The sequence below is a fragment of the Aquarana catesbeiana genome, linkage group LG06 (genome assembly GCF_042186555.1).
Source record: "Aquarana catesbeiana isolate 2022-GZ linkage group LG06, ASM4218655v1, whole genome shotgun sequence".
NCBI lineage: Eukaryota > Metazoa > Chordata > Amphibia > Anura > Ranidae > Aquarana > Aquarana catesbeiana.
Window position 1 is genome coordinate 30665430 of NC_133329.1, and position 25458 is coordinate 30690887.

The following is a 25458-nucleotide window of genomic DNA, read 5'->3' on the forward strand; positions in this document are numbered from 1 at the left end:
TTTTACCAAAAAAAGTAGCAGAATACACATTGACCTAAATTTATGAAGAAATTTGATTTTTTACATTTTTTTATTGGGTATGTTTTATAGCAGAAAGTAAAAAATGTATTTATTTTTTTCAAAATTGCTGTTTTTTTTGTTTATGGCGCAAAAAATAAAAACCGCAGAGGTGATCAAATACCACCAAAAAAAAAGCTCTATTTAAGGAAAAAAAGGACAAACATTTTATTTGGGTACAATGTCACACGACCGCGCAATTGTCAGTTAAATTAACACAGTGCTGTATCGCAAAAAAAAAAATGGCCTGGTCATAAGGGAGGGGTAAACCTTCTGGAGTTGAAGTGGTTAATCCTTCACCTTGAAAGCCTTGCTTATATTACAACATGGTATTCAATGACATATGAGCAAGAAGGTGTACAAAATGTTTCATGCTTTACAATATGCATCCTTTTTATATAAGGAATGAATAAAACGTTGAATTTTATGAATAGATTGAATGGATTGAAACATGTTTTGGTACTTTAAAAAGTCCCGTTCACTGTACCTAGATTTGTAACGAATTATAGGGATGTGGGTATCTTTTTTGAGTATTAAAGTCCACTTATAATATATCCTAGATATCACTACTCCTCCCAATTAGACATGTGCAATTTGTTTCCATCCGAATTCGTTTTTTAACAAATTTTGACAAATTCGGTAATTTGGAAATATCCCAATTAACAAAATCCGTTTAACCACTTCCATACAGGGCATTTTCACCCCCTTCCTGCCCAAGCCAATTTTCAGCTTTCAGCACTGTTGCACTTTGAATAACAATTGCGCGGTCATACAATGCTGTACCCAGATGAAATTTTTATCGTTTTTTCCCCACTAATAGAGTTTTCTTTTGGTGTTATTTGATCACATCTGCGGTTTTTATTTCTTGTGCTATAAACAAAACAAGAGTGACAAGTTTGAAAAAAACACAATATTTTTAACTTTTTGCTATAAATATCCAAATTTTTTTTTTAAACAAATTTTTTCCTCAGTTTAGGCCGATACGTATTCTTCTATATATTTTTGGTAAAAAATATCGCAATAAGCGTATATTTATTGGTTTGCGCAAAAGTTATAGCATCTACAAAATAAGGGGATAGATTTATAGTATTTTTATTATTATTTTTTTTTACTAGTAATGGCAGCAATCTGCGACTTTTATCATGACTACGATATTGCAGCGGACATATCGGACACTTTTGACACATTTTTGGGACCATTCACATTTATACAGCGATCCGTGCTATAAAAATGCATTGATTACTGTATAAATGTGTCTGGCAATGAAGGGGTTAACCAGGAGGGGGCGCTGTAGGGGTTAATTATGTTCCTAGGGAGTGATTCTAACTGTGGGGGGAGGGGACTCACAAGGGGAGGAGACCGATCGGTGTTCCTCTGTACAAGGAACACACCATCGGTCTCCTCCCATCTGACAGGACGTGGATCTGTGTGTTTACACACACAGATCCATGGTCCTGCTCAGTTACCGGGCAATCGCAGGTGCCCGGCGGACATCGCGGCTGCCGGGCATGTGCACCAGGACCCGAGTGACGGGGCGGGTGCGCGCGCCCCCTGGGGAGCCTGGGAGGCCGTCACGTCATATGACAGCGGCCCAGGATAACAGCTGCACCGTCCTGCCATCATATGACGGTGGGCGGGCAGCAAGTGGTTAACAAACTTTTCCAAATATTCGTAAATGCAAATATTCAAAAAAAATTGTACATTCGAAAAAAAAACATCAATTAGAAAAAATAAATCAGAAATTCGGCAACTCGAAAAAAAAATCATAAATTCTGAAATTCAAACAAAAAAAACGGAAATACGAAAAATTTAGTAAATTCCTAAAAAATCATAAATCCGTAAAAAAATCGGAAGTTCGTAAAAAGTTGCAAATTCGGAAATTCAAAAATTCTAAAATAATCGTAAATTCGTAAAAAAAACGTAAACTTGAAAAAAATCGGAGATTTGGAAGTTTGAAAAAAAAAAATCGGATATTTGGAAATTGGAAAACCCGAAAATGCGAAAATCTGAAATGATAACTAACTACAGTAATTATAACTTAACTATTACTAATTATTATGAGTACTGGAATTTTCTTTCAAATTTGGCTGTTAGTGAACGTAACGAATATGAGTTTATCCAAAGTTACTAATTATCCGAAATAACGATTGCCGCATCTAAACGAATGGAACGTAACATATTAATAATAATTAAATTACAATAATAATAAAAACGTTTTATTATTATTATTATTATTATTATTTGTTATTAATTTTTTCCGTTAAATTTGTTTAGATCCGGCATTCATTATGTCTGATCATTCGTAACTTCGGATAAATTCATATTCGTTACGTTCACTAACAGCAACATTTTCCTTGTCAAAAGAAGTTTATTGAGTATACAATGTTATAAAGATACATAAAGTAAGTTTACAAGGATCTATAAAGTAAGCTCATTGTTTTACAGTAGGGTTTATATAGGTAAATATCATGGAATTTCAAATATTAAACATTGGGTTCACGTAAACCTAAATTAAAGATATATATCATTTCCTTAATTACTTTTGTAGGTATTTAAATGATTTATACCTACTATACATATTGTTTACAAGTAGAGTGTATATAGGTCAAATAAATTCTGATAATGAGCTTTAATCGTAAGGTGGAGAAAAGGAAAGAGAAAGAAGAAAAAGGGTTGAAAGGTAGAGGTATGGTCCACAAGGTTGTCCCGCTCGTCAGTTTATTATTCTTTTTAGTTCTCTTTGAAGCCTTAGAATGGGTGTCTCTGTAAGTCATTTAATCTGTTACCATGGCAACAGGACAGAGTCATTGAAGTTTGACAGGAACTTTTATCCAAGGATGCCAAAGTTTTTCAAATTTTGGAATTTGATTTTGATCGATGGCTACCATCTTAGCATGATTCATTCTGTGAATTGTTTCTGCTAGTGCCAATGTAGGAGATTTCCATGCCTTGGCCACTGTTTGTTTTGCAGCCGTTATTAGTTGGATCATAAGTTTGAATTGAGAGAGTGTTAACCATTCCGGTTTTAGATTAAGTAAAGTTAAATATGGATCTGGTTGTATTATTTTTTAAAATATTTTAGATGCAATCACGAAGACTTCCTTCCAGAAGGTTTGGATTACTGGGCACGTCCACCATATGTGTAAATATGTGCCTATTTCTGGGCATCCTCGAAAACAAAGAGCTGAGGTATTAGGTGAATATTTTGCCACTCTAGCGGGTACAAGGTACCAGCGAGTTAGGACTTTATAATTTGTCTCCAGTGCTAAGATGTTGGGTGAAGATGACTTAGATGTGAGCCATATGTTAGACCAGTCCGTGTCTTCTAAAGTTCGCCCCAGGTCCTCCTCCCACCTCTGAACGTAAGAGGGTCTATTAAGATTTGCTACTCCATATAATTGATTATAAAGTGATGAAATTGTACCTTTAGCAAATGGATCTTTTGTACAGATTGATTCAAAAATGGATAATTGGGATAATGATGTATCCCCCTTTAGGAATGGTGTATAGAAATTTTTAATTTGGAGATATCTAAATATCTCAGAGTTTCGTAGATCATATTTTTCTCTAAGCGATGGGAATGAAAGGAATGATTTAGATGCTATGAAGTCATTTAGTGTCTGAATGCCTGATGTTGTCCAAGCTTTAAAAGAATTTGGGTAGATCCATGCCGGATAAAAGGCCGGATTTCTGATAAAAGAAAGGAGAGGATTGTGTGGAGATTGTAACTGATATTTGGTTTTTAGTTTACCCCAGAGAGATAAGAAGTGTTTAGTTATGGGATTATGAATTTTAAAGCGGTCTTTAGGATCAAGCCATAATAAATTTGATATTAATAGAGGGTCATTTTCTGAAGCCTCTATAAATACCCATAATGGGATTTCCTGTTTTGCATGGTATTTGGACAGACTGGCCAAATGTGCTGCTCTGTAGTAGTTAGTAAAATTAGGGTATCCCAGGCCTCCTTTATTTTTGGGAAGATGTAGTGTGTGTATAGGTATACGTGGTTTAGAAGAGCCCCATATAAACGAAGTTGCTCTTTTTTGTACTATTCTCAAAAAATAGGAAGGAATTGGAATAGGGAGGACTCTGAATAGATAAAGCAATTTGGGTAGAATAGTCATTTTGATTGCATTAATCTTCCCTATCCAGGATAAAGGAAGTTGCGACCATTGTTTTATTAGATTTGTGATCTGTCTTAATACAGGAGGATAATTGGTTGAGAATAAGTCAGAATGAGATGCTGTTAAATGAATTCCAAGATATGGGATTGATTTTTCTGCCCATGTGAATGGGAGTGCAGCCCTAGCCGGGATCAATTCCATGTTTGTGAGTGAAATATTAAGCACTAGGCATTTCTTAGGATTAATCATAAGGCCGGATAGGGCTGCAAATCCATCAAGAGCTGGTATTAAGTTAGGACCAGAGACCTGTGGTGATGATAGAAAAAGTAATATATCGTCTGCAAATATACATAATTTGTGTGTAATACCTCCTACTTCAATGCCAGTTATAGTTTGGTTTGTTCTGATATATTGGGCCATGGGTTCGAGTATAAGGGCAAATAATAAGGGAGATAATGGGCAACCCTGTCGGGTACCTCTTTCGATATTAAAGGCTTCAGATTTGTATCCAGCATATTTTATATAGGCTTTGGGTTTATTATATAATGCTTTGATCCATGTTAAAAAGTGGGGTCCAAAACCCCATTTTTGTAATGAATATTGCATATATTGCCAGGATACTGTGTCAAATGCCCTCTTAATATCGAGAGATAGAAAACATAAAGGGATTTTCCGTTTTTTAGCAATATGTGCCAATAACACTGCCCTGCGTATATTATCGCCTGCCTGTCTATTTGGCATGAAGCCTACTTGATCTCTATGTATTAATTTTCCTATAATGCTATTGAGGCGTTTTGCTATTATTTTTGCTAATAATTTAATATCGAGGTTTAACAGAGAGATAGGCCGATAATTCACACAGGAAGTATCATCAGAAAGGGGTTTTGGGATCATACAAACAATTGCCATTAGTGTTTCTTGCCGAAAAGAATGTCCATCTAGAAGTTTGTTAAAAGTTTCAGTGAGAATGGGAGAGAGTATTTCTGAGAATGTTTTATAGTATAAAGCCGAGTAGCCGTCTGGGCCTGGTCTTTTGTTAAGCTTTAGGTCTTTTATGGCGTTAGCAACTTCATCTATAGTTATAGGCTCATCCAAACTGCTTTTTTGATTCTGAGATAACTCAGGTAAGGTTATTTTTGAGAAGAAGGATTCAGCCTCTGTAGGATTAAATTCATTGTTTGTCTTGTATAAAGTTGCGAGATGTGAGTGAAATTTATGGACTATTTTAACTGGATTACAAGTGTAAACATTTTTTGATAATTTCAAACGTATTGGTTTGAAAGATTTGTTAGTTGAATTTAATGCCCGAGCCAAATATGTACCTGGTTTGTTTGTATTCATGTAGAAATTGTGTTTGGAGCGTTTGAGGGATTTATCAACTGACTCAGTGAGAAATAGATCGTATTCCAATCTAGATTTTTCCAGATGAGATTTTGTACTCTGAGATGGATTATCTTGGAATGATATGTAGGCTGCATTAAAATTGAGTTCTAGTTTTTTTGCTAGATTTTTGCGTTCCCGTTTAAATAGTGCCATTTGTCTTTGTATTATACCACGCAAGACAGGCTTATGAGCTTCCCACAGTGTTATTGGGGAGATGTCTGTTGTATTATTAATTGATATGTATTCCTTTAAAGCTTGTTCAATGGCCATCTGATGTAGTGGGTGTTTGAGCATTATGTCCGGTAAGTACCACGTTGGGTCATGCGCTTTTGGTATGGCTGAGGCTATAGTAGTGTATACTGCATTATGGTCAGACCACGGAATCGGAATTATATCTGATGCAATAATTTCTGGTATCATTCCTATTGTTAGAAAAATATGATCTATTCTGGTGAAGGTTTGATGAGGGTGCGAGAAATAAGTGAATTTCTTTTTCATTGGGTTACTTTCTCTCCACGAATCTACCAGATTGTATTTGGAAAGAAGTTGAGAAAAAGGTAATCTAGAGGTTATTTTGGATGGTGTAAAAGGTGATTTATCTAGAAATGGGAGGAGGACCTGGTTCGAATCCCCACACATTATCACTGTTCCTATTTTGTGTGTATTAATCACTTGTAATATATGTGAGAGGAATGGTGTAGGTTGTTTGTTAGGAGCGTAGTAGGAAATCACCGTGATTGCTGTATCCATTATATAACCCATGAGTATCAGGTATCTACCTTCTGGGTCTTTAATTTCTGATGATAAGGTGAATGGTGTGGATCGGTGAAATGCAATTAGAGTTCCCCTTTGCTTGGTACAGGCAGAAGCCATGTAAATTTGTTGATAAAAAGGAGAAATATATTTTGGAGTAGAATCTTTGGTGAAGTGTGTTTCTTGGAGGCATACTATGTGAGCCTTCTTGTTATGGAAAGTACGGAAGGCTTTGGTCCTTTTTTGAGGGACATTTATTCCCTGAACATTCAGGGAAAGTATATTCAGTGGTGCCATGGCAATAGATCAAATAGTTTTGACTTACTTTTTGTTATGCAGAGCTGACTGCGCAGATCAACCTGTGTGGACTGAAGAGATGAATAGATAGAAAAGAAACCAGTGAATTCTGGAGTAAAGAGTAAACAAAAAACATATGAAATTAGATGATACATTGTATAAATTATTTTTTGCAAGTAATCACAATTTACCCGTGAAAGAGAATAAATATCTCTCTCAGGGGAATAAGTGCCTTCATCACACTCCCACATAATATGGTTGGGAGAATGAGGAGGGCTAATGGGGGTACACGGATCTTCCGCTTACAGGAGAGAAGTGCTATGTCAAAAGACATCAAAATGATGTTTCATTAATTGGAGTGCAGAATATAGTTTTTGTTGAAATTATTTATTCCAGGGTGGTTGTATATGGTTAGTCTTGCCCTAGGCTAAATAATTCAGTTAGAAAGGTACTGTTAATAACTTTGGTATTGATGAAGATAGTTTGAATTATTTTGGGATTTTAACCCTTTTAGAGTAAACAATTACATATTTTATTCATATGTAACTGTTTAGATATGTTAACTCATAAAATTGAGGTTGTATTGCTTCAGATTAGAATAAACAAAAACATAGTTCTAGGAACTAGTTAGGTAATAATATATTTGTTTTAAGAAAAGAAAGAAAAAGCTTCCATTACTTCTGGATTATTGAACATATTTGTCCTAAAAAGTAATAAATCTATTGTTATTACCTGATAATATATAACTGAACAAGAATTTCCTTATTTCACTTATATACTCTAAGGCTATATGAATCAGAAGTAATAAGAAATATAACTGGAATGTAACATGATCCCACACAGTGTGTGACTATCAGAATGCAGTTACATTCAGTTATAAATACAGGTTTTTTATAGAGAACCATCTCTTAGTATAATAAATGAAGAGATATCAGGAATTAGGATGTCAGTCCATTGAATCTTCTTGGTCCATGGATGATGTGGCATAACGGCCTCCTTTGTGAGAATGATGATTCCCATTTTGTTCTGAAATTTTCTGGGTGCTGCCTGAAGGTGAAGATGATGCCATTCTTCTGCGTGTGGGAGTGTTGCTGCTTGTGGGTTCTGTCAGATTTAATTTTAAAAGGGTTTGTTGTAGTTCATCTGCTGATCTGCTTCTGTAAATTGTACCTTGGTAGTTAAATCTGACTGAAAAGGGGAAGCCCCATTGATACATAATGTTGTGGCGTTGCAGTTCCATTAGTTGGGGTTTCATGGATCGTCTTTTAGTAATAGTAAGTTGGGATAGGTCAGCAAAAATTTGATAATTGTGTCCTTGAAAATTAAGTTCCTTTTTTTCTCTTGCAGCAATTAGTATTTGTTCTTTCGTTCTGTAATAATGAAATTTTGTGATTATATCACGTGGGGGTCCATCTTTCTTTTTGGCTGTGAGGGCTCTGTGTACTCTGTCCAGTTCTAAACGTTCAATAGGGATATCTGGCTTTAGTTCTTGTAATAGAGCAGTAATAGTAGATTGCAGGTCTGTCACAGTTTCAGGTATTCCCCTTATGCGCAAGTTTGAACGTCTGGCTCTATTTTCGTAATCTTCGAGCTTAGTTTGAAGTATTAAATTCTCTTTTTTTAATTGTTCCAATTCTGTTATATTTTCTTGGGTTGTAATTTCAATTTCATCCATTATTTCTAAGGCTGCGGTGCGGTTTCCCAGCTCTCTTATTTCTTTGGTTAGGCTTTTTGTTATTTGGTCTGAGGTTTGTTTTAAAGCCTTATGAAGCATCTTTTCAAATTGTAATAATATTACTGGGGATACTGAGGAGGCTTGTGGAGAAGTTTGTGAGAGGATTTGTTCTGTATCTGACTCAAATGGAGAGTCTTGCTGTGACATTTTCTGTCTGTGAGAGCGCCCTGATGCTGTATCTTGTGAGGTGACTGGAGCTGCTTCAGCTGCAGTGAGTGCCTGTGAGCTCTTTGTGAGGTGATTTTTATTTCTGCCACGGTTTCCTCCCAGTACCATATTTCCTGCCCAAACTTTCACAGTTTGTTCCCTGGGGCAAAAAGGTTCAAATGGATACCTTTTGAGCCTGCAGGCTCCGCTTTGTCCTTCTCTTCTCTCCTCAGCGGTGTGGAGCTCTAACAATGCATGTCTGCTCCCTAACAGCAACATTTTCAAGGAAATTCCAATACCTATGACTTGGAAATTTACAGATAGGAAACTCCTATCCTCATATTGATTAGTGGTTCCAAATTAATAACTACTACTGCAGTAGGGAACAGACACAAAAGATACACTCCGCATCTTTCCAAATAACTGTTCTGCTTTATTATGACGCAACTGAAGGTTTTTATACACATGATTATGTAGGTATCACATTAATCACTTGCCGGCCGCCTAACGCATATATACTGCGGCAGAATGGCACGGGCAGGCAAAATCACATACCTGGTGCCCGAGGCAGTTGGTATCGTTAGGGGAGCGATCCCTGCTGAGGGGGAGGCCACTCATTTGTGGCCACCCCCTCGCGATCGCTCCCAACGAATGAAAACCGTCCTCTGCCTCTGTAATGTAAACAGAGGCAGAGGAAGTGATGTCACCTCTCCTCGTGACGGTATTTTCATTCCGGCGCCGAGGAGAGAAGACATCCAAGTAAGTGCACCAACACTACACGTAAAGTAGAACACACTAGGCACACATTTCACCCCCCGTGTCCCCCCCCCGATCACCCCCCGATCACCCCCTGTCACAGTGACACCAATAGCAGTTTTTTTTTCTTTTCTGATTATTGCATTGGTGTCATTTGTGACAGTTATAAGTGGTAGGGCAGTTAATGTTAGGCCCCTTTAGGTCTAGGATACCCCCCTAACCCCCCAATAAAGTTTTAACCCCTTGATCACCCTCAGTCGCCAGTGTCATTAAGCGATCGTTTTTCTGATCGCTGTATTAGTGTCACAGGTGACGCTAGTTAGGGAGATAAGTATTTAGGTTCGTCGTCAGCGTTTTATAGCATCAGGTACCCCCATATACTACCTAATAAAAGGTTTTAACCCCCTGATTGCCCCATAGTTAACCATTTCACCAGTGATCACCGTACAACTGTTACGCTGGTTAGTTAATTTATTTTTTATAGTGTCAGGGCACCCGCCGTTTATTACCTAATAAAGGTTTAACCCCCTGATCACCCGGCAGGTGATACAAGTTAGGTTTTAGGGTCAGATAGGGTCTGCGTCACCCCAGGCAGCGTCAGGTTAGTGCCAGTACCGCTAACACCCACGCACGCAGCATACACCTCCCTTAGTGGTATAGTATCTGAACAGATCAATATCTGATCCGATCAGATCTATAATAGCCTCCCCAGCAGTTTAGGGTTCCCATAAACACAGTGTTAGAGGGATCAGCCAAGATACCTGCTAGCACCTGCGTTTTGCCCCTCCGCCCGGCCCAGCCCACCCAAGTGCAGTATCGATCGATCACTGTCACTTACAAAACACTAAACACATAACTGCAGCATTCGCAGAGTCAGGCCTGATCCCTATGATCGCTAACAGTTTTTTTGGTTTGAATCAGTCACTAACAGTCAGGAGCTTTTTTACCTGTGAGTCTCACTACTGTACCACTAAATTTAGAGCCCAAAATGGCAAATCGAAGGTACAGTAGTGAAGAGGCCTATACGTTTCTGAGCATGACAGATAGTGAAGAGCAAGTCACTCATCTGTCAGATTCAGGCTCAGAATACGATCCTGTAGACGACAGCGGCTCCATGACAGATAGCTCTGACGACGGAGTTGTGGTCCCTGCCAGGGTCAGGCGTACCCAACCCCAATCTTCTTCTGCTATTGTTGAGGTGCAGGAACCACAGGTCCCTCGTATGGAGCAGAGAAGTACTAGTGTTGCTTTTCCTTCTGGTGAACTGGCAAGCACCAGTGGCCTAGTACACCCCGGTCGTAGTCAAACCAGCACTGCAGTAACACTTGGTGATGTGGCGAGTCCCATAAGTGCAGTTCAAGCTGGTGAGTTGGCAAGCACAAGTAGTGTCCCGCTGCCACCAAGAAGACAAACACAGGCCTGTCGTGCCCATAGTGCCCTTTCTGCTGCATTCGCCAATCCTAATTGGGAACCCACCACTTCTGCAGCACCCGTACTTCCCCCATTCACATCCCCAACCAAATGCAGTCGGCTGCATGAGAAGCATTTTCTTTATGTCCTCCCGAGTACCCCTACCCAACGAACCCCCCAAAAAAGATGTTGTGTCTGCAGCAAGCGTGGATATAGGCGTGACACCCGGTATTATTGTCCCTCCTGTCCTGACAATCCTGGTCTTTGCATTGGTGAATGTTTTAAATGCTACCATACACTAGTTGAGTATTAGCGTATGGTACAGCATTGCACAGACTAAGCACACTTCCACAGGGTCTCCCAAGATGCCATCGCATTTTGAGAGACCCGAACCTGGAACCGGTTACAGTTATGAAAGTTAGAGTTACAAAAAAAAGTGTAAAAAAAAAAATATATAAAAAAAAAAGTTGTCGTTTTATTGTTCTCTCTCTCTCTCTATTCTCTCTCTATTGTTCTGCTCTTTTTTACTGTATTCTATTCTGCAATGTTTTATTGTTGTTATGTTTTATCATGTTTGCTTTTCAGGTATGCAATTTTTTATACTTTACTGTTTACTGTGTTTTATTGTTAACCATTTTTTTGTTTTCAGGTACGCCATTCAGCTGCAGTGCGGATGTATTTATCTTCACAGCAACAGCGTTTGCTCCCACCATACATAAAGCCGTGACTCCAGCGCTGTCGGAGGTGATATATGCCGAAGCATGGGGGCAGCAGGGGTGGAGGAGGGATTTGCTCCTATCTTTTGGGGCGGATGCCCCCATGCTTCGGAATATATAAATGGTGCATGTATGCCCATCATTAGAAGTGGGTGGATGAAGGGAGGTATTCTAATGGTGGGCATACCCACCGATCAATCTCTTTTTTTCGTTCAGCCCAAAGGCTGCTTAAAAAAAAGATTACAATATATGCCCAACAAGGACCAGCAATGTACTGGTATGTTGCTGGACTTTGAGTGGTTATACCAGAATGATGCCTGCAGGTTTAGGTATCATCTTGGTATCATTCTTTTCAGCCAGCAGTCGGCTTTCATGTAAAAGGAATCCTAGCAGCTAATTAGCCTCTAGACTGCTTTTACAAGCAGTGGGAGGAAATGTCCCCCCCCCACCGTCTTCCATGTTTTTCTTTGGCTCTCCTGTCCCAACAGGGAACCTGAGAATGCAGCCGGTGATTTGGCCAGCTGACTATAGAGCTGATCAGAGACCAGAATGGCTCCAATCATCTCTATGGCCTAAGAAACCAGAAGCTACGAGCATTTCATGACTTAGATTTTGCCGGATGTAAACAGCGCCATTGGGAAATTGGGAAAGCATTTTATCCCACTGATCTTGGTGTGGTCAGATGCTTTGAGGGCAGAGGAGAGATCTAGGGTCTAATAGACCCCATTTTTTTCAAAAAAGAGTCCTTACACTACCTATTGCTATCATTGGGAATATTTACATTTCCTGACATAACAATATAAATGATACAAAAAATGAAAATGAAAGGAACAGTTTAAAAATAAGATAAAAAAGCAAAAAAATAAGAAAAAAAAAAACCCTGCCCCCCCCCCCTGCTCTCGCGCAAAGGCGAACGCAAGCGTTGGTCTGGCGTCAAATGTAAACAGCAGTTGCACCATGCATGTGAGGTATCACCGCGAAGGTCAGATCGAGGGAAGTGATTTTAGCAGTAGACCTCTGTAATCTAAAGTGGTAACCTGTAAAAGCTTTTATAGGCTTTTAAAAATGTATGTAGTTTGTCGCCACTGCAATTTTAAAGCATGTTGTGTTTGGTATCCATGTACTTGGCCTAAGATCATCTTTTTTATTCCATCAAACATTTAGGCAATATAGTGTGTTTTAGTGCATTAAAATGAAAAAAGTGTGTTTTTTTCCCCAAAAAATGCGTTTGAAAAATCGCTGCGCAAATACTGTGTGAAAAAAAAAAAATTAAACACCCACCATTTTAATTTGTAGGACCTTTGCTTTAAAAAAATATATAATGTTTGGGGGTTCAAAGTAATTTTCTTGCAAAAAAAAATATTTTTTCATGTAAACAAATAGTGTCAGAAAGGGCTTTGTCTTCAAGTGGTTAGAAGAGTGGGTGATGTGTGACATAAGCTTCTAAATTTTTTGCATAAAATGCCAGGACAGTTCAAAACCCCCCCAAATGACCCCATTTTGGAAAGTAGACACCCCAAGCTATTTGCTGAGAGGCATGTCGAGTCCATGGAATATTTTATATTGTGACACAAGTTGCGGGAAAAAGACAAATTTTTTTTTTTTTTGCACAAAGTTGTCACTAAATGATATATTGCTCAAACATGCCATGGGCATATGTGGAATTAAACCCCAAAATACATTCTGTTGCTTCTCCTGAGTATGGGGATGCCACATGTGTGAGACTTTTTGGGAGCCTAGCCGCGTACGGGACTCCGAAAACCAAGCACCGCCTTCAGGCTTTCTAAGGGTGTAAATTTTTGTTTTCACTCCTCACTGCCTTTCACAGTTTCGGAGGCCATGGAATGCCCAGATGGCACAACCCCCCACAAATGACCCGATTTTGGAAAGTAGACACCCCAAGCTATTTGCTGAGAGGTATGGTGAGTATTTTGCAGACCTCGCTTTTTGTCACAAAGCTTTGAAAATTGAAAAAAGTAGGAGTTACAGCCTACTTTCCAAATGAACAGACTTGCCCACACACGAACAAGTCCATTCATTTTGAACGTGACTCGGGTACGACGGGACTAGAAAAGGAAGTCAATCTCGCCGCTTTTATCGGCGAGATTGACACCTTGCGAGCCCCGCCGTGGGGCATACCAGGCCCTTAGGTCTGTTATGGGTTTTAAGGGGAACCCCCTCCGCCGAAAAAAGGGCATGGGGTCCCCCCAAATTCCATACCAGAGCCCTATCCGAACACGAAGCCCGGCCGGTCAGGAAAGGGGGTGGGGATGAGCGAGCGCCCCCCCTCCTGAACCATACCAGACCACATTCCCTCAACATGGTGGTGGGCCCCCCCACCCCAAAGCACCTTGTCCCCATGTTGATGAGGACAAGGGCCTCTTCCCAACAACCCTGACCGTTGGTTGTCAGGGTCTGCGGGCGGGGGCTTATCGGAATCCGGGAGCCCCCTTTAATAAGGGGGCCCCCAGATCCCGGCCCCTCACCCTATGTGAATGAGTATGGGGTACATCGTACCCCTACCCATTCACCTAGGGAAAAAGTGTCAATAAAAAAAACACACTAGACAGGTTTTTAAAGTAATTTATTAGACAGCTCTGGGGCTCTTCTTCCGACTTCGGGGGTCTCTCTGGCGTCTTCTCCAGATGTTTGGTTCTTCTCCCGGTGTTCGGCCTCTTCTCCCACTCTCCGGTTCTTCTGCCGGGCTCCTCCGCTATCTTCTGCTCTTTTGCCGCTCTTTTGCTAGTGGTGGTCCGGACTTCTGCGTCGTCTTCTCCCCTCTTCTCTTCTTCTGATGTTGACATGACGCTCTCTTCAGCTGTAATGCTCTCTGAGTGCTCTACAATGGACTTATATAGGCGGTGACCCCGCCCCCTTATAACGTCACAGTCCCTGGGCATGCTGGGACTGTGAGGTCTTAAGGGATTGTGGTCAACATCACCCGGTGACCCCGCCCCCTTATGACCTCATAGTCCCAGCATGCCCAGGGACTGTGACGTTATAAGGAGGTGGGGTCACCACCTATATAAGTCCATTGCGGAGCGCTCAGAGAGCATTACAGCTGAAGAGAGTGTCGTGTCAACATCGGAGGAAGAAAAGAGGGAAGAAGACAATGCAAAAGTCCGGGCCACCGCTAGCAAAAGAGCGGCAGAAGATAGCGGAGGAGCCGGCAGAAGAACTGGACACCGGGAGAAGAGGTCGAACACCGGGAGAAGAGGCCGGAGAGCGGAAGAAGAACTGTACACCGGGAGAAGAGGCCGGAGAGAGTGACGAAGTTGGAAGAAGACCCCCCAAAGTCGTAAGAAGACCCCCGGAGCTGTCTAATAAATTACTTTAAAAAACCTGTGTAATGTGTTTTTTTTATTGACACTTTTTCCCTAGGTGAATGGGTAGGGGTACCATGTACCCCATACTCATTCACATAGAGTGGGGGGCCAGGATCTGGGGGCCCCCTTATTTCCGACCGAAACGTTCCGTCAGAAGTCTGATGCAGACCACACACGGTCGGATTGTCCGCCGGATTCGGTCCGTCGGACCAGTCCGGTCGTAAAGTCCGCCATGTGTACACGGCATTAGGCTCCCGAAAGGTCCCACACATGTGGTATACCCATACTCAGGAGAAGCAGCAGAATGTATTTTGGGGTGTAATTCCACATATGCCCATGGCATGTTTGAGCAATATATCATTTAGTGACAACTTTGTGCAAAAAAAAAAAGTTTGTCATTTACCCGCAACTTGTGGCAAAATATAAAATATTCCATGGACTCAACATGCCTATCAGCAAATAGCTTGGGGTGTCTACTTTCCAAAATGGTGTCATTTGGGGGGGGTTGAACTGTTCTGGCATTTTATGGCCTTCAAAACTGTGATAGGTAGTGAGGAGTGAAATAAGAAATTTACGTCCTTAGAAATCCTGAAGGCAGTGATTGGTTTTCGGGGCCCCGTACGCGGCTAGGCTCCCAAAAAGTTCCACATATGTGGTATCCCCATACTCAGGAGAAGCAGCTGAATGTATTTTGGGGTGCAATTCCACGTATGCCCATGGCCTATGTGAGCAATATATCATTTAGTGACAACTTTTTGTAATTTTTTTTTGTCATTATTCAATCACTTGGGACAAAAAAAATAATATTCAATGGGCTCAACATGCCTCTCAGCAATTTCCTTGGGGTGTCTACTTTCCAAAATGGGGTCATTTGGGGGGGTTTGTACTGCCCTGCCATTTTAGCACCTCAAGAAATGAGATAGGCTGTCATAAACTAAAAGCTGTGTAAATTCCAGAAAATGTACCCTAGTTTGTAGACGCTATAACTTTTGTGCAAACCAATAAATATATGCTTATTGACATTTTTTTACCAAAGACATGTGAATGAATACATTTTGGACTAAATGTATGACTAAAATTAAGTTTATTTGATTTTTTTTATAACAAAAAGTAGAAAATATCATTTTTTTTCAAAATTTTCGGTCTTTTTCCGTTTATAGCGCAAAAAATAAAAACCGCAGAGGTGATCAAATACCATCAAAAGAAAGCTCTATTTGTGGGAACAAAAGGACGCAAATTTCATATGGGTACAGCATTGCATGACCGCGCAATTAGCAGTTAAAGCGACGCAGTGCCAAATTGTAAAAAGTGCTCTGGTCAGGAAGGGGGTAAAACCTTCCTGGGCTGAAGTGGTTAATATTACAATTGTACTTTTATGGTAACAAGGGACGTAACATAGGCAGACTAATTCTGATCAGGACTTAAAAGAATGCAAACATGTAATGAAAACATTATTAGTGCTGTGTGCACAGTGAGGGCAGTGTGCAATACATACAAAATAGAGTACAATTATATACAGAGCTTACAAATTTCCTTTACACCTATAATAGTTAGTAATAGTTAAGTTATTTTTAGTTATTATTTCAGATTTTTGAATTTCCGAATTTCCGTTTTTTTTTTTCAAATTTCCGATTTTTTTCAAATTTAGGAATTGTGACCCGAACAATGACCCGGTCATTAAATGGTCATTAACAAATGACCCGAAAAAAAAAAAAATGAAACGAAAACAAACAAATGTTTTGGCAGTGCACATGTCTACTCCCAATACATCCTGATTAATATCATTGAGACATTCCAATGTCCCATACAGTCACATACTATTGTAAAAGAAAGTTTACTGAAAAAACAGACAGCATTTGTGGCAGAGGTGCCCAAGGAGGAGTCATCTTGAAGGTTTTCAGGGAGTTGAGGTCTCCTATTTAATTATTGAATAAAGAACTTCAACTCCCTGAAAACCTTGGCAAATATGATCTTTTTCTTTTTTTACATACTTTCTTTACTATATATAACCAACCAAATGTACCCCACGGGTTAAGGACCATAGGCGTCCTTTTTTTGAGGAACCTCAAGAGATATAAGCAGAATTTTCTTGTTTCTCATTATATTACCACTGAAAGCTCCGAATAACTTCTCAACCATAAATAGCTCTCCCAACCAGTCTGTTCTTTTTTTTCTTTTTTTTTACCCACACCAGTACTTCGCATTGAGATTATATAGGTAAGGTGACAAAAGGCAGATGCCTATTATGTTTAACTTCTAACTAAAATCACTCTGTTCATCTCAAGTTACAATGATCTCAGGATACTTCAAATCTTTTAAATAAATAAAAAAAAAAAAGTAGAGTGTCATATTTTATATCAATTACCTAAGAAGATGGGCGAAATTCCCACTTCAGCAAAAATTCAGCGGAATCAGTAATTTCGCAGCAAAATAATTTTAACTGAAATCCCTCCACACCTCTCTAGTTATAATTATCCAAGGAATCCTTAAGTCAAATACAGTTTAGATAGGGATTTCCTAGGTTTAATAATTGGCATGTCATTGAAGCTCCAATTTACAATGAACATTGTTTATCTTTCCGTTGGGCAGCCCTCCATGAAGCCTTAGGTCAGTGCAGACTTTTAGGTGAGCAACTTACCTGTGGCTAGGAGGATGAGTACCGTCAATGTCCCCATTCCAGCAGAGAGGAAGATATTCAGCAGATCCCTCTCGCTCCCTCAAATTACTCTGTGAAGAACACACTTTTCTGTTTATGAATTTAAACCTTTATAGCTTCCTCATTCTTCATAATAGTGTAGATTGGTGGACAATTTCTGTTTTTTTTCTGGTCAGTCCTACCTTGGTCTGGAATTTTACCTGCCAGCTATATTACAGTACTGACCGACAAATTCCTCATATGCTAACACTTTGCATTGCAGGAGATGAGCTCTTTTTAGTGCATTACAGTAAGGGGGAACTTTACCACTATATTAGCTATAGATGGGTCGGTGTTTCCTCCAATTCAACTAATATTAACGATAATTGCAAGAGAAAAACAAAGGAAAGGATGCCTTTAGCAGATTATATTCTGACCTGTTGGAAAAGTTATTGTATACTGAGGGATTCCTTCAGAAATTTGAATCTGCTTGTCTGACAGGGCGGGATCTAGCCTGTCTGATGTGGGGGCGCTGTAAAAAATGTCAGTGGAGCAGAGGATGGGAGGTCAGCAGGACAGTGTACAGTTGGTCACCAAGGCAGAGGATAGGGTCAGCAGTTTGTAGGGCAGTGTGCAGGGGCTATTCGTTTGTAGAACAGTGTAGGGGGTGTCAGCAGGGCAGAGAACAGTGGGTCAGCAGGGTGGAGGATGGGAGGTCAGCTGGGGAGTATACAGGAATCAGAAGGGCAAGGTACTGAGGGTCAGTAGGGCAGAGGAAAGGGGTCAGTGGGGGAGTGTACAGGGCTGGCAGGACAGAGGACAAATGTCACCGCTGGCAGGAGAGAGAACAGGGGTCACCACTGGCAGGAGAGAGGACAAGGGTCACCGCTGGCAGGACAGAGGACAGGGGTTACCGCTGGCAGGAGAGAGGACAAGGGTCACCGCTGGCAGGAGAGAGGACAAGGGTCACCACTGGCAGGAGAGAGGACAGGGGTCACCACTGGCAGGAGGGAGGATTGGGGTCCCTGCTGGCATTAGGGAGAACACGGTCCCTGCTGGCAGTAGGGAGGACAGGGGTCCCCACTGTCAGGATTCACCATTAGCAGGGCAGAGGACAGGGGTCACTGCTGGCTGGAAGGTGGACAGGGGTCATCGCTGGCAGGGCACTGAGTAGAGATCTTTCTTCCTTCCCTGCATGGTACATAACCTGAGCACAGGCAGCAGGAACTCCTCCCCACAGCAGACACTGTCGTTGAAATCCAATTCCATTACAGATATGATCTCCACAGTGTATAGCTGGTTACTATGTTGTAGTTCTGACCTGTGAAATGTCCTGGTCAGAATGGCAGCTCAACAGCAGTAACCAGCTATAATCTGCAGATTGTAGCTGTGTGTAATGGAATTGGATTTAAGCTACAGGGTGTGCTGTGGGAAGGAGGAGTTCTTGCTGCCTGTGCTCAGGCTGTGCACAGTCCAGGGATGGGAGATGGACAGCACAGCATCAGTGGTGGTTGGAGTCTTTTGAGGGGGCAACTGAAATCTGGGTGGGGGGGCACAGCCACCACAGCATCCCCCTACATCCAGCAATGATGCCTAAATGGTTCCCTTGAATGTGGGTTCAAAATCTTTTGAATCTATGATAGAATTCTGGGGCCCTGGATAGCATAAGTGAAGTTGAAGAGTGGTTTCCTTATTATAGAACTGATTCAGTAAAAGTCTAAATCCCATGCCATTGAAATGTAAAAAAGCAGCCAAGGATCCCAGGAGACAGCATTGACCAAATGTATAGTCATAACATCATCAAGGTTCCCTGCCCTAGTGTCGGGAGCTGCTATTTAGTGAGGGGAGTGCAATGCATTGTCATTGACGGGGGTTTACATCACTGAATGCCACTATTGATGATGGATTGACACCCCCCATCCTTGCAAGGACCCCCAGGGTTGAAAGGCATGTTGATTGGTTTGGTGCAGAAAGTGGGGTGCACGATTTCTACTAGGAAGCATAACACAGGACCCCTTCATCTCTGCTATCTCACATCCACCTGGGAAAGGGCTTCTTCCTGTCAACAAACACACAAGGAGTTTGAAGGGTTTGATTGGGTTGTATGTTCAAGAAAGGAGTGCCAATGATATGACAGCAGGCACTATGTGCAAGAGAGGAGTGTGGAAAGTATGACAGTGGGCAATATATGTAAGAGAAGGAGCAGTATGTACATGAGAGGAGTGTAGAGAATATGGAAGTGTGCAGTATATACAGGGGAGAAGTGTGGAGGATATGAAGGGGTGGTATGTGAATCAGAGGAGTGTGGAGGGCATGATGGTGGCAGAATGTGTAGGAGATGAGTGTGGAGGGCATGATGTGGATGATATGTGCAGGAGGGGAGTGTGGAGGGGCAGTATGTGCAGGAGGGGAGTGTGGAGGGTGTGGTGGGGGCAGTATGTGCAGGAGAAGAGTGTGGAGGGTGTGATGGGGGCAGTATGTGCAGGAGGGGAGTGTGGTGGGAGCAGTATGTGCAGGAGGGGAGTGTGGAGGGTGTGATTGGGGTTACTTCTGGGGGCCTTTGTGAAGTTTTTCCCGACCCAAGTAAAAGCCGCCATATCCATTATCGTCTAACTGGCGGTTATATCTCCATTTCGTTTATTTCACTTTATCTTTCTTGATATGAGAGGTTGCTTTTTTGCATATTCTTTGCACAGTGTTTTTTTCGAAGATTGGATATTGGTATGTATACTGGATACTTTCGGTTGCCATAATGCAAATTTTTGTCCTGAATAACACTTTGATGTGTAAATTGATCTTACTTATCTTTCAGAATACACTTATACATTCTCTCTTCTCAACACGTCTCTGAAGAAGGGACATCGTCCTGAAACATGTCAGGCTGACAGAGAAACATGTATTCACAAGCGAAAGTGTAAAGAAATATATCATGAGAAAAAATCTGTTTGCATTTTGTATAAACACTTTTGTATAGATCTATGTTTAGATTAACTTGTTTTTATGCTTTTTTAAGCAATTTTCAATAAATATAACTTGTTATCATAATTTAATTGTTTTGTTTGCCTGTAAAGTCCCGCTGTACCGGGGAGTACAAAGGTCTCCCTCCTCTAGGGTCCTTGCTTTTTTCGTGATAGGGGCAGTTTTTGCAGGAGGGGAGTGTGGAGGGTGTGATGGGGGCAGTATATGCAGGAGGGGAGTGTGGAGGGTGTGTTGGGAGCAGTGTGTGCAGGAGGGGAGTATGGAGGGTGTGATAGGGGCAGTATGTGCAGGAGGGGAGTGTGGAGGGTGTGGTGGGAGCAGTATGTGCAGGAGGGGAGTGTGGAGGGTGTGATGGGGCAGTTTGTGCAGGAGGGGAGTGTGGAGGGTGTAGTGGGAGCAGTGTGTGCAGGAAGGGAGTGTGGAGGATGTGATAGGGGCAGTGTGTGCAGGAGGGGAGTGTGGAGGGTGTGGGGGGAGCAGTATGTGCAGGAGGGGAGTGTGGAGGGTGTGATAGGGCAGTTTGTGCAGGAGGGGAGTGTGGAGGGTGTGGTGGGGGCAGTATGTGCAGGAGGGGAGTGTAGAGGGTGTGATGGGGGCAGTATGTGCAGGAGGGGAGTGTGGAGGGTGTGGTTGGAGCAGTATGTGCAGGAGGGGAGTTTGGAGGGTGTGATAGGGGCAGTATGTGCAGGAGGGGAGTGTGGAGGGTGTGGTGGGGGCAGTATGTGCAGGAGGGGAGTGTGGAGGGTGTGATGGTGGCAGTATGTGCAGGAGGGGAGTGTGGAGGGTGTGGTGGGAGCAGTATGTGCAGGAGGGGAGTGTGGAGGGTGTGGTGGGGGCAGTGTGTGCAGGAGGGGAGTGTGAAGGGTGTGATGGGGCAGTATGTGCAGGAGGGAAGTGTGGAGTGTGTGGTAGGAGCAGTATGTGCAGGAGGGGAGTGTGGAGGGTGTGATAGGGGCAGTTTGTGCAAGAGGGGAGTATGGAGGGTGTGGTGGGGTCAGTGTGTGCAGGAAGGGAGTGTGGAGGATGTGATAGGGGCAGTGTGTGCAGGAGGGGAGTGTGGAGGGTGTGATGGGAGCAGTATGTGCAGGAGGGGAGTGGGGAGGGTGTGATGGGGCAGTTTGTGCAGGAGGGGAGTGTGGAGGGTGTGGTGGGGGCAGTATGTGCAGGAGGGGAGTGTAGAGGGTGTGATGGGGCAGTATGTGCAGGAGGGGAGTGTGGAGGATGTGGTGGGGGCAGTATGTGCAGGAGGGGAGTGTGGAGGGTGTGGTGGGGGCAGTGTGTGCAGGAGGGGAGTGTGAAGGGTGTGATAGGGGCAGTATGTGCAGGAGGGGAGTGTGGAGGGTGTGGTTGGAGCAGTATGTGCAGGAGGGGAGTGTGGAGGGTGTGATAGGGGCAGTATGTGCAGGAGGGGAGTGTGGAGGGTGTGGTGGGGGCAGTATGTGCAGGAGGGGAGTGTGGAGGGTGTGATGGGGGCAGTATGTGCTGGAGGGGAGTGTTGAGGGTGTGGTGGGAGCAGTATGTGCAGGAGGGGAGTGTGGAGGGTGTGGTGGGGGCAGTATGTGCAGGAGGGGAGTGTGGTGGGGGCAGTGTGTGCAGGAGGGGAGTGTGAAGGGTGTGATGGGGCAGTATGTGCAGGAGGTTAGTGTGGAGGGTGTGGTGGGAGCAGTATGTGCAGGAGGGGAGTGTGGAGGGTGTGATAGGGGCAGTTTGTGCAAGAGGGGAGTATGGAGGGTGTGGTGGGGTCAGTATGTGCAGGAGGGGAGTGTAGAGGGTGTGATGGGGGCAGTATGTGCAGGAGGGGAGTGTGGAGGGTGTGATGCGGGCAGTATATGCAGGAGGGGAGTGTGGAGGGTGTGGTGGGAGCAGTGTGTGCAGGAGGGGAGTTTGGAGGGTGGGATAGGGGCAGTTTGTGCAGGAGGGGAATGTAGAGGGTGTGGTGGGGGCAGTATGTGCAGGAGGGGAGGGTGGAGGGTGTGGTGGGAGCAGTATGTGCAGGAGGGGAGTGTGGAGGGTGTGATGGGGCAGTTTGTGCAGGAGGGGAGTGTGGAGGGTGTAGTGGGAGCAGTGTGTGCAGGAAGGGAGTGTGGAGGATGTGATAGGGGCAGTATGTGCAGGAGGGGAGTGTGGAGGGTGTGATGGGGCAGTTTGTGCAGGAGGGGAGTGTGGAGGGTGTGGTGGGGGGAGCAGTATGTGCAGGAGGGGAGTGTAGAGGGTGTGATGGGGGCAGTATGTGCAGGAGGGGAGTGTGGAGGGTGTGGTTGGAGCAGTATGTGCAGGAGGGGAGTTTGGAGGGTGTGATAGGGGCAGTATGTGCAGGAGGGGAGTGTGGAGGGTGTGGTGGGGGCAGTATGTGCAGGAGGGGAGTGTGGAGGGTGTGATGGTGGCAGTATGTGCAGGAGGGGAGTGTGGAGGGTGTGGTGGGAGCAGTATGTGCAGGAGGGGAGTGTGGAGGGTGTGGTGGGGGCAGTGTGTGCAGGAGGGGAGTGTGAAGGGTGTGATGGGGCAGTATGTGCAGGAGGGGAGTGTGGAGGGTGGGGTGGGGGCAGTGTGTGCAGGAGGGGAGTGTGGAGGGTGTGATGGGAGCAGTATGTGCAGGATGGGAGTGTGGAGTGTGTGGTAGGAGCAGTATGTGCAGGAGGGGAGTGTGGAGGGTGTGATAGGGGCAGTTTGTGCAAGAGGGGAGTATGGAGGGTGTGGTGGGGTCAGTGTGTGCAGGAAGGGAGTGTGGAGGATGTGATAGGGGCAATGTGTGCAGGAGGGGAGTGTGGAGGGTGTGGTGGGGGCAGTGTGTGCAGGAGGGGAGTGTGAAGGGTGTGATGGGGCAGTATGTGCAGGAGGGGAGTGTGGAGGGTGTGGTGGGGGCAGTGTGTGCAGGAGGGGAGTGTGAAGGGTGTGATGGGGCAGTATGTGCAGGAGGGGAGTGTGGAGGGTGTGATGGGGCAGTTTGTGCAGGAGGGGAGTGTGGAGGGTGTGGTGGGGGCAGTATGTGCAGGAGGGGAGTGTAGAGGGTGTGATGGGGCAGTATGTGCAGGAGGGGAGTGTGGAGGATGTGGTGGGGGCAGTATGTGCAGGAGGGGAGTGTGGAGGGTGTGGTGGGGGCAGTGTGTGCAGGAGGGGAGTGTGGAGGGTGTGATGGGGGCAGTATGTGCTGGAGGGGAGTGTTGAGGGTGTGGTGGGAGCAGTATGTGCAGGAGGGGAGTGTGGAGGGTGTGGTGGGGGCAGTATGTGCAGGAGGGGAGTGTGGTGGGGGCAGTGTGTGCAGTAGGGGAGTGTGAAGGGTGTGATGGGGCAGTATGTGCAGGAGGTTAGTGTGGAGGGTGTGGTGGGAGCAGTATGTGCAGGAGGGGAGTGTGGAGGGTGTGATAGGGGCAGTTTGTGCAAGAGGGGAGTATGGAGGGTGTGGTGGGGTCAGTATGTGCAGGAGGGGAGTGTAGAGGGTGTGATGGGGGCAGTATGTGCAGGAGGGGAGTGTGGAGGGTGTGATGCGGGCAGTATATGCAGGAGGGGAGTGTGGAGGGTGTGGTGGGAGCAGTGTGTGCAGGAGAGGAGTTTGGAGGGTGGGATAGGGGCAGTTTGTGCAGGAGGGGAGTGTAGAGGATGTGGTGGGGGCAGTATGTGCAGGAGGGGAGGGTGGAGGGTGTGGTGGGAGCAGTATGTGCAGGAGGGGAGTGTGGAGGGTGTGATGGGGCAGTTTGTGCAGGAGGGGAGTGTGGAGGGTGTAGTGGGAGCAGTGTGTGCAGGAAGGGAGTGTGGAGGATGTGATAGGGGCAGTGTGTGCAGGAGGGGAGTGTGGAGGGTGTGGGGGGAGCGGTATGTGCAGGAGGGGAGTGTGGAGGGTGTGATGGGGCAGTTTGTGCAGGAGGGGAGTGTGGAGGGTGTGGTGGGGGCAGTATGTGCAGGAGGGGAGTGTAGAGGGTGTGATGGGGGCAGTATGTGCAGGAGGGGAGTGTGGAGGGTGTGGTTGGAGCAGTATGTGCAGGAGGGGAGTTTGGAGGGTGTGATAGGGGCAGTATGTGCAGGAGGGGAGTGTGGAGGGTGTGGTGGGGGCAGTATGTGCAGGAGGGGAGTGTGGAGGGTGTGATGGTGGCAGTATGTGCAGGAGGGGAGTGTGGAGGGTGTGGTGGGAGCAGTATGTGCAGGAGGGGAGTGTGGAGGGTGTGGTGGGGGCAGTGTGTGCAGGAGGGGAGTGTGAAGGGTGTGATGGGGCAGTATGTGCAGGAGGGGAGTGTGGAGTGTGTGGTAGGAGCAGTATGTGCAGGAGGGGAGTGTGGAGGGTGTGATAGGGGCAGTTTGTGCAAGAGGGGAGTATGGAGGGTGTGGTGGGGTCAGTGTGTGCAGGAAGGGAGCGTGGAGGATGTGATAGGGGCAGTGTGTGCAGGAGGGGAGTGTGGAGGGTGTGGTGGGAGCAGTATGTGCAGGAGGGGAGTGTGGAGGGTGTGATGGGGCAGTTTGTGCAGGAGGGGAGTGTGGAGGGTGTGGTGGGGGCAGTATGTGCAGGAGGGGAGTGTAGAGGGTGTGATGGGGCAGTATGTGCAGGAGGGGAGTGTGGAGGATGTGGTGGGGGCAGTATGTGCAGGAGGGGAGTGTGGAGGGTGTGGTGGGGGCAGTGTGTGCAGGAGGGGAGTGTGAAGGGTGTGATAGGGGCAGTATGTGCAGGAGGGGAGTGTGGAGGGTGTGGTTGGAGCAGTATGTGCAGGAGGGGAGTGTGGAGGGTGTGATAGGGGCAGTATGTGCAGGAGGGGAGTGTGGAGGGTGTGGTGGGGGCAGTATGTGCAGGAGGGGAGTGTGGAGGGTGTGATGGGGGCAGTATGTGCTGGAGGGGAGTGTTGAGGGTGTGGTGGGAGCAGTATGTGCAGGAGGGGAGTGTGGAGGGTGTGGTGGGGGCAGTATGTGCAGGAGGGGAGTGTGGAGGGTGTGGTGGGGGCAGTGTGTGCAGGAGGGGAGTGTGAAGGGTGTGATGGGGCAGTATGTGCAGGAGGTTAGTGTGGAGGGTGTGGTGGGAGCAGTGTGTGCAGGAGGGGAGTTTGGAGGGTGGGATAGGGGCAGTTTGTGCAGGAGGGGAGAGTAGAGGGTGTGGTGGGGGCAGTATGTGCAGGAGGGGAGGGTGGAGGGTGTGGTGGTGGCAGTATGTGCAGGAGGG

General features: G+C 44.9%; 2 protein-coding genes across 2 annotated transcripts in view; both read right to left on the reverse strand.

The window, feature by feature from the left end:
* The window catches only part of LOC141147352 (serine protease 33-like), a gene marked incomplete at its 5' end in the record, with an annotated part of 115845 nt that extends 98424 nt beyond the window's left edge, over positions 1-17421 (reverse strand). Inside the window, one exon of the mRNA XM_073634592.1 lies at positions 17343-17421. Coding sequence (XP_073490693.1) covers positions 17343-17421 — 79 coding nt within the window. The remainder of the gene's footprint in view (positions 1-17342) is intronic.
* The window catches only part of LOC141147933 (transmembrane protease serine 9-like), a 441310-nt gene that overhangs the window by 237151 nt on the left and 178701 nt on the right, over positions 1-25458 (reverse strand). The window lies entirely within an intron of this gene.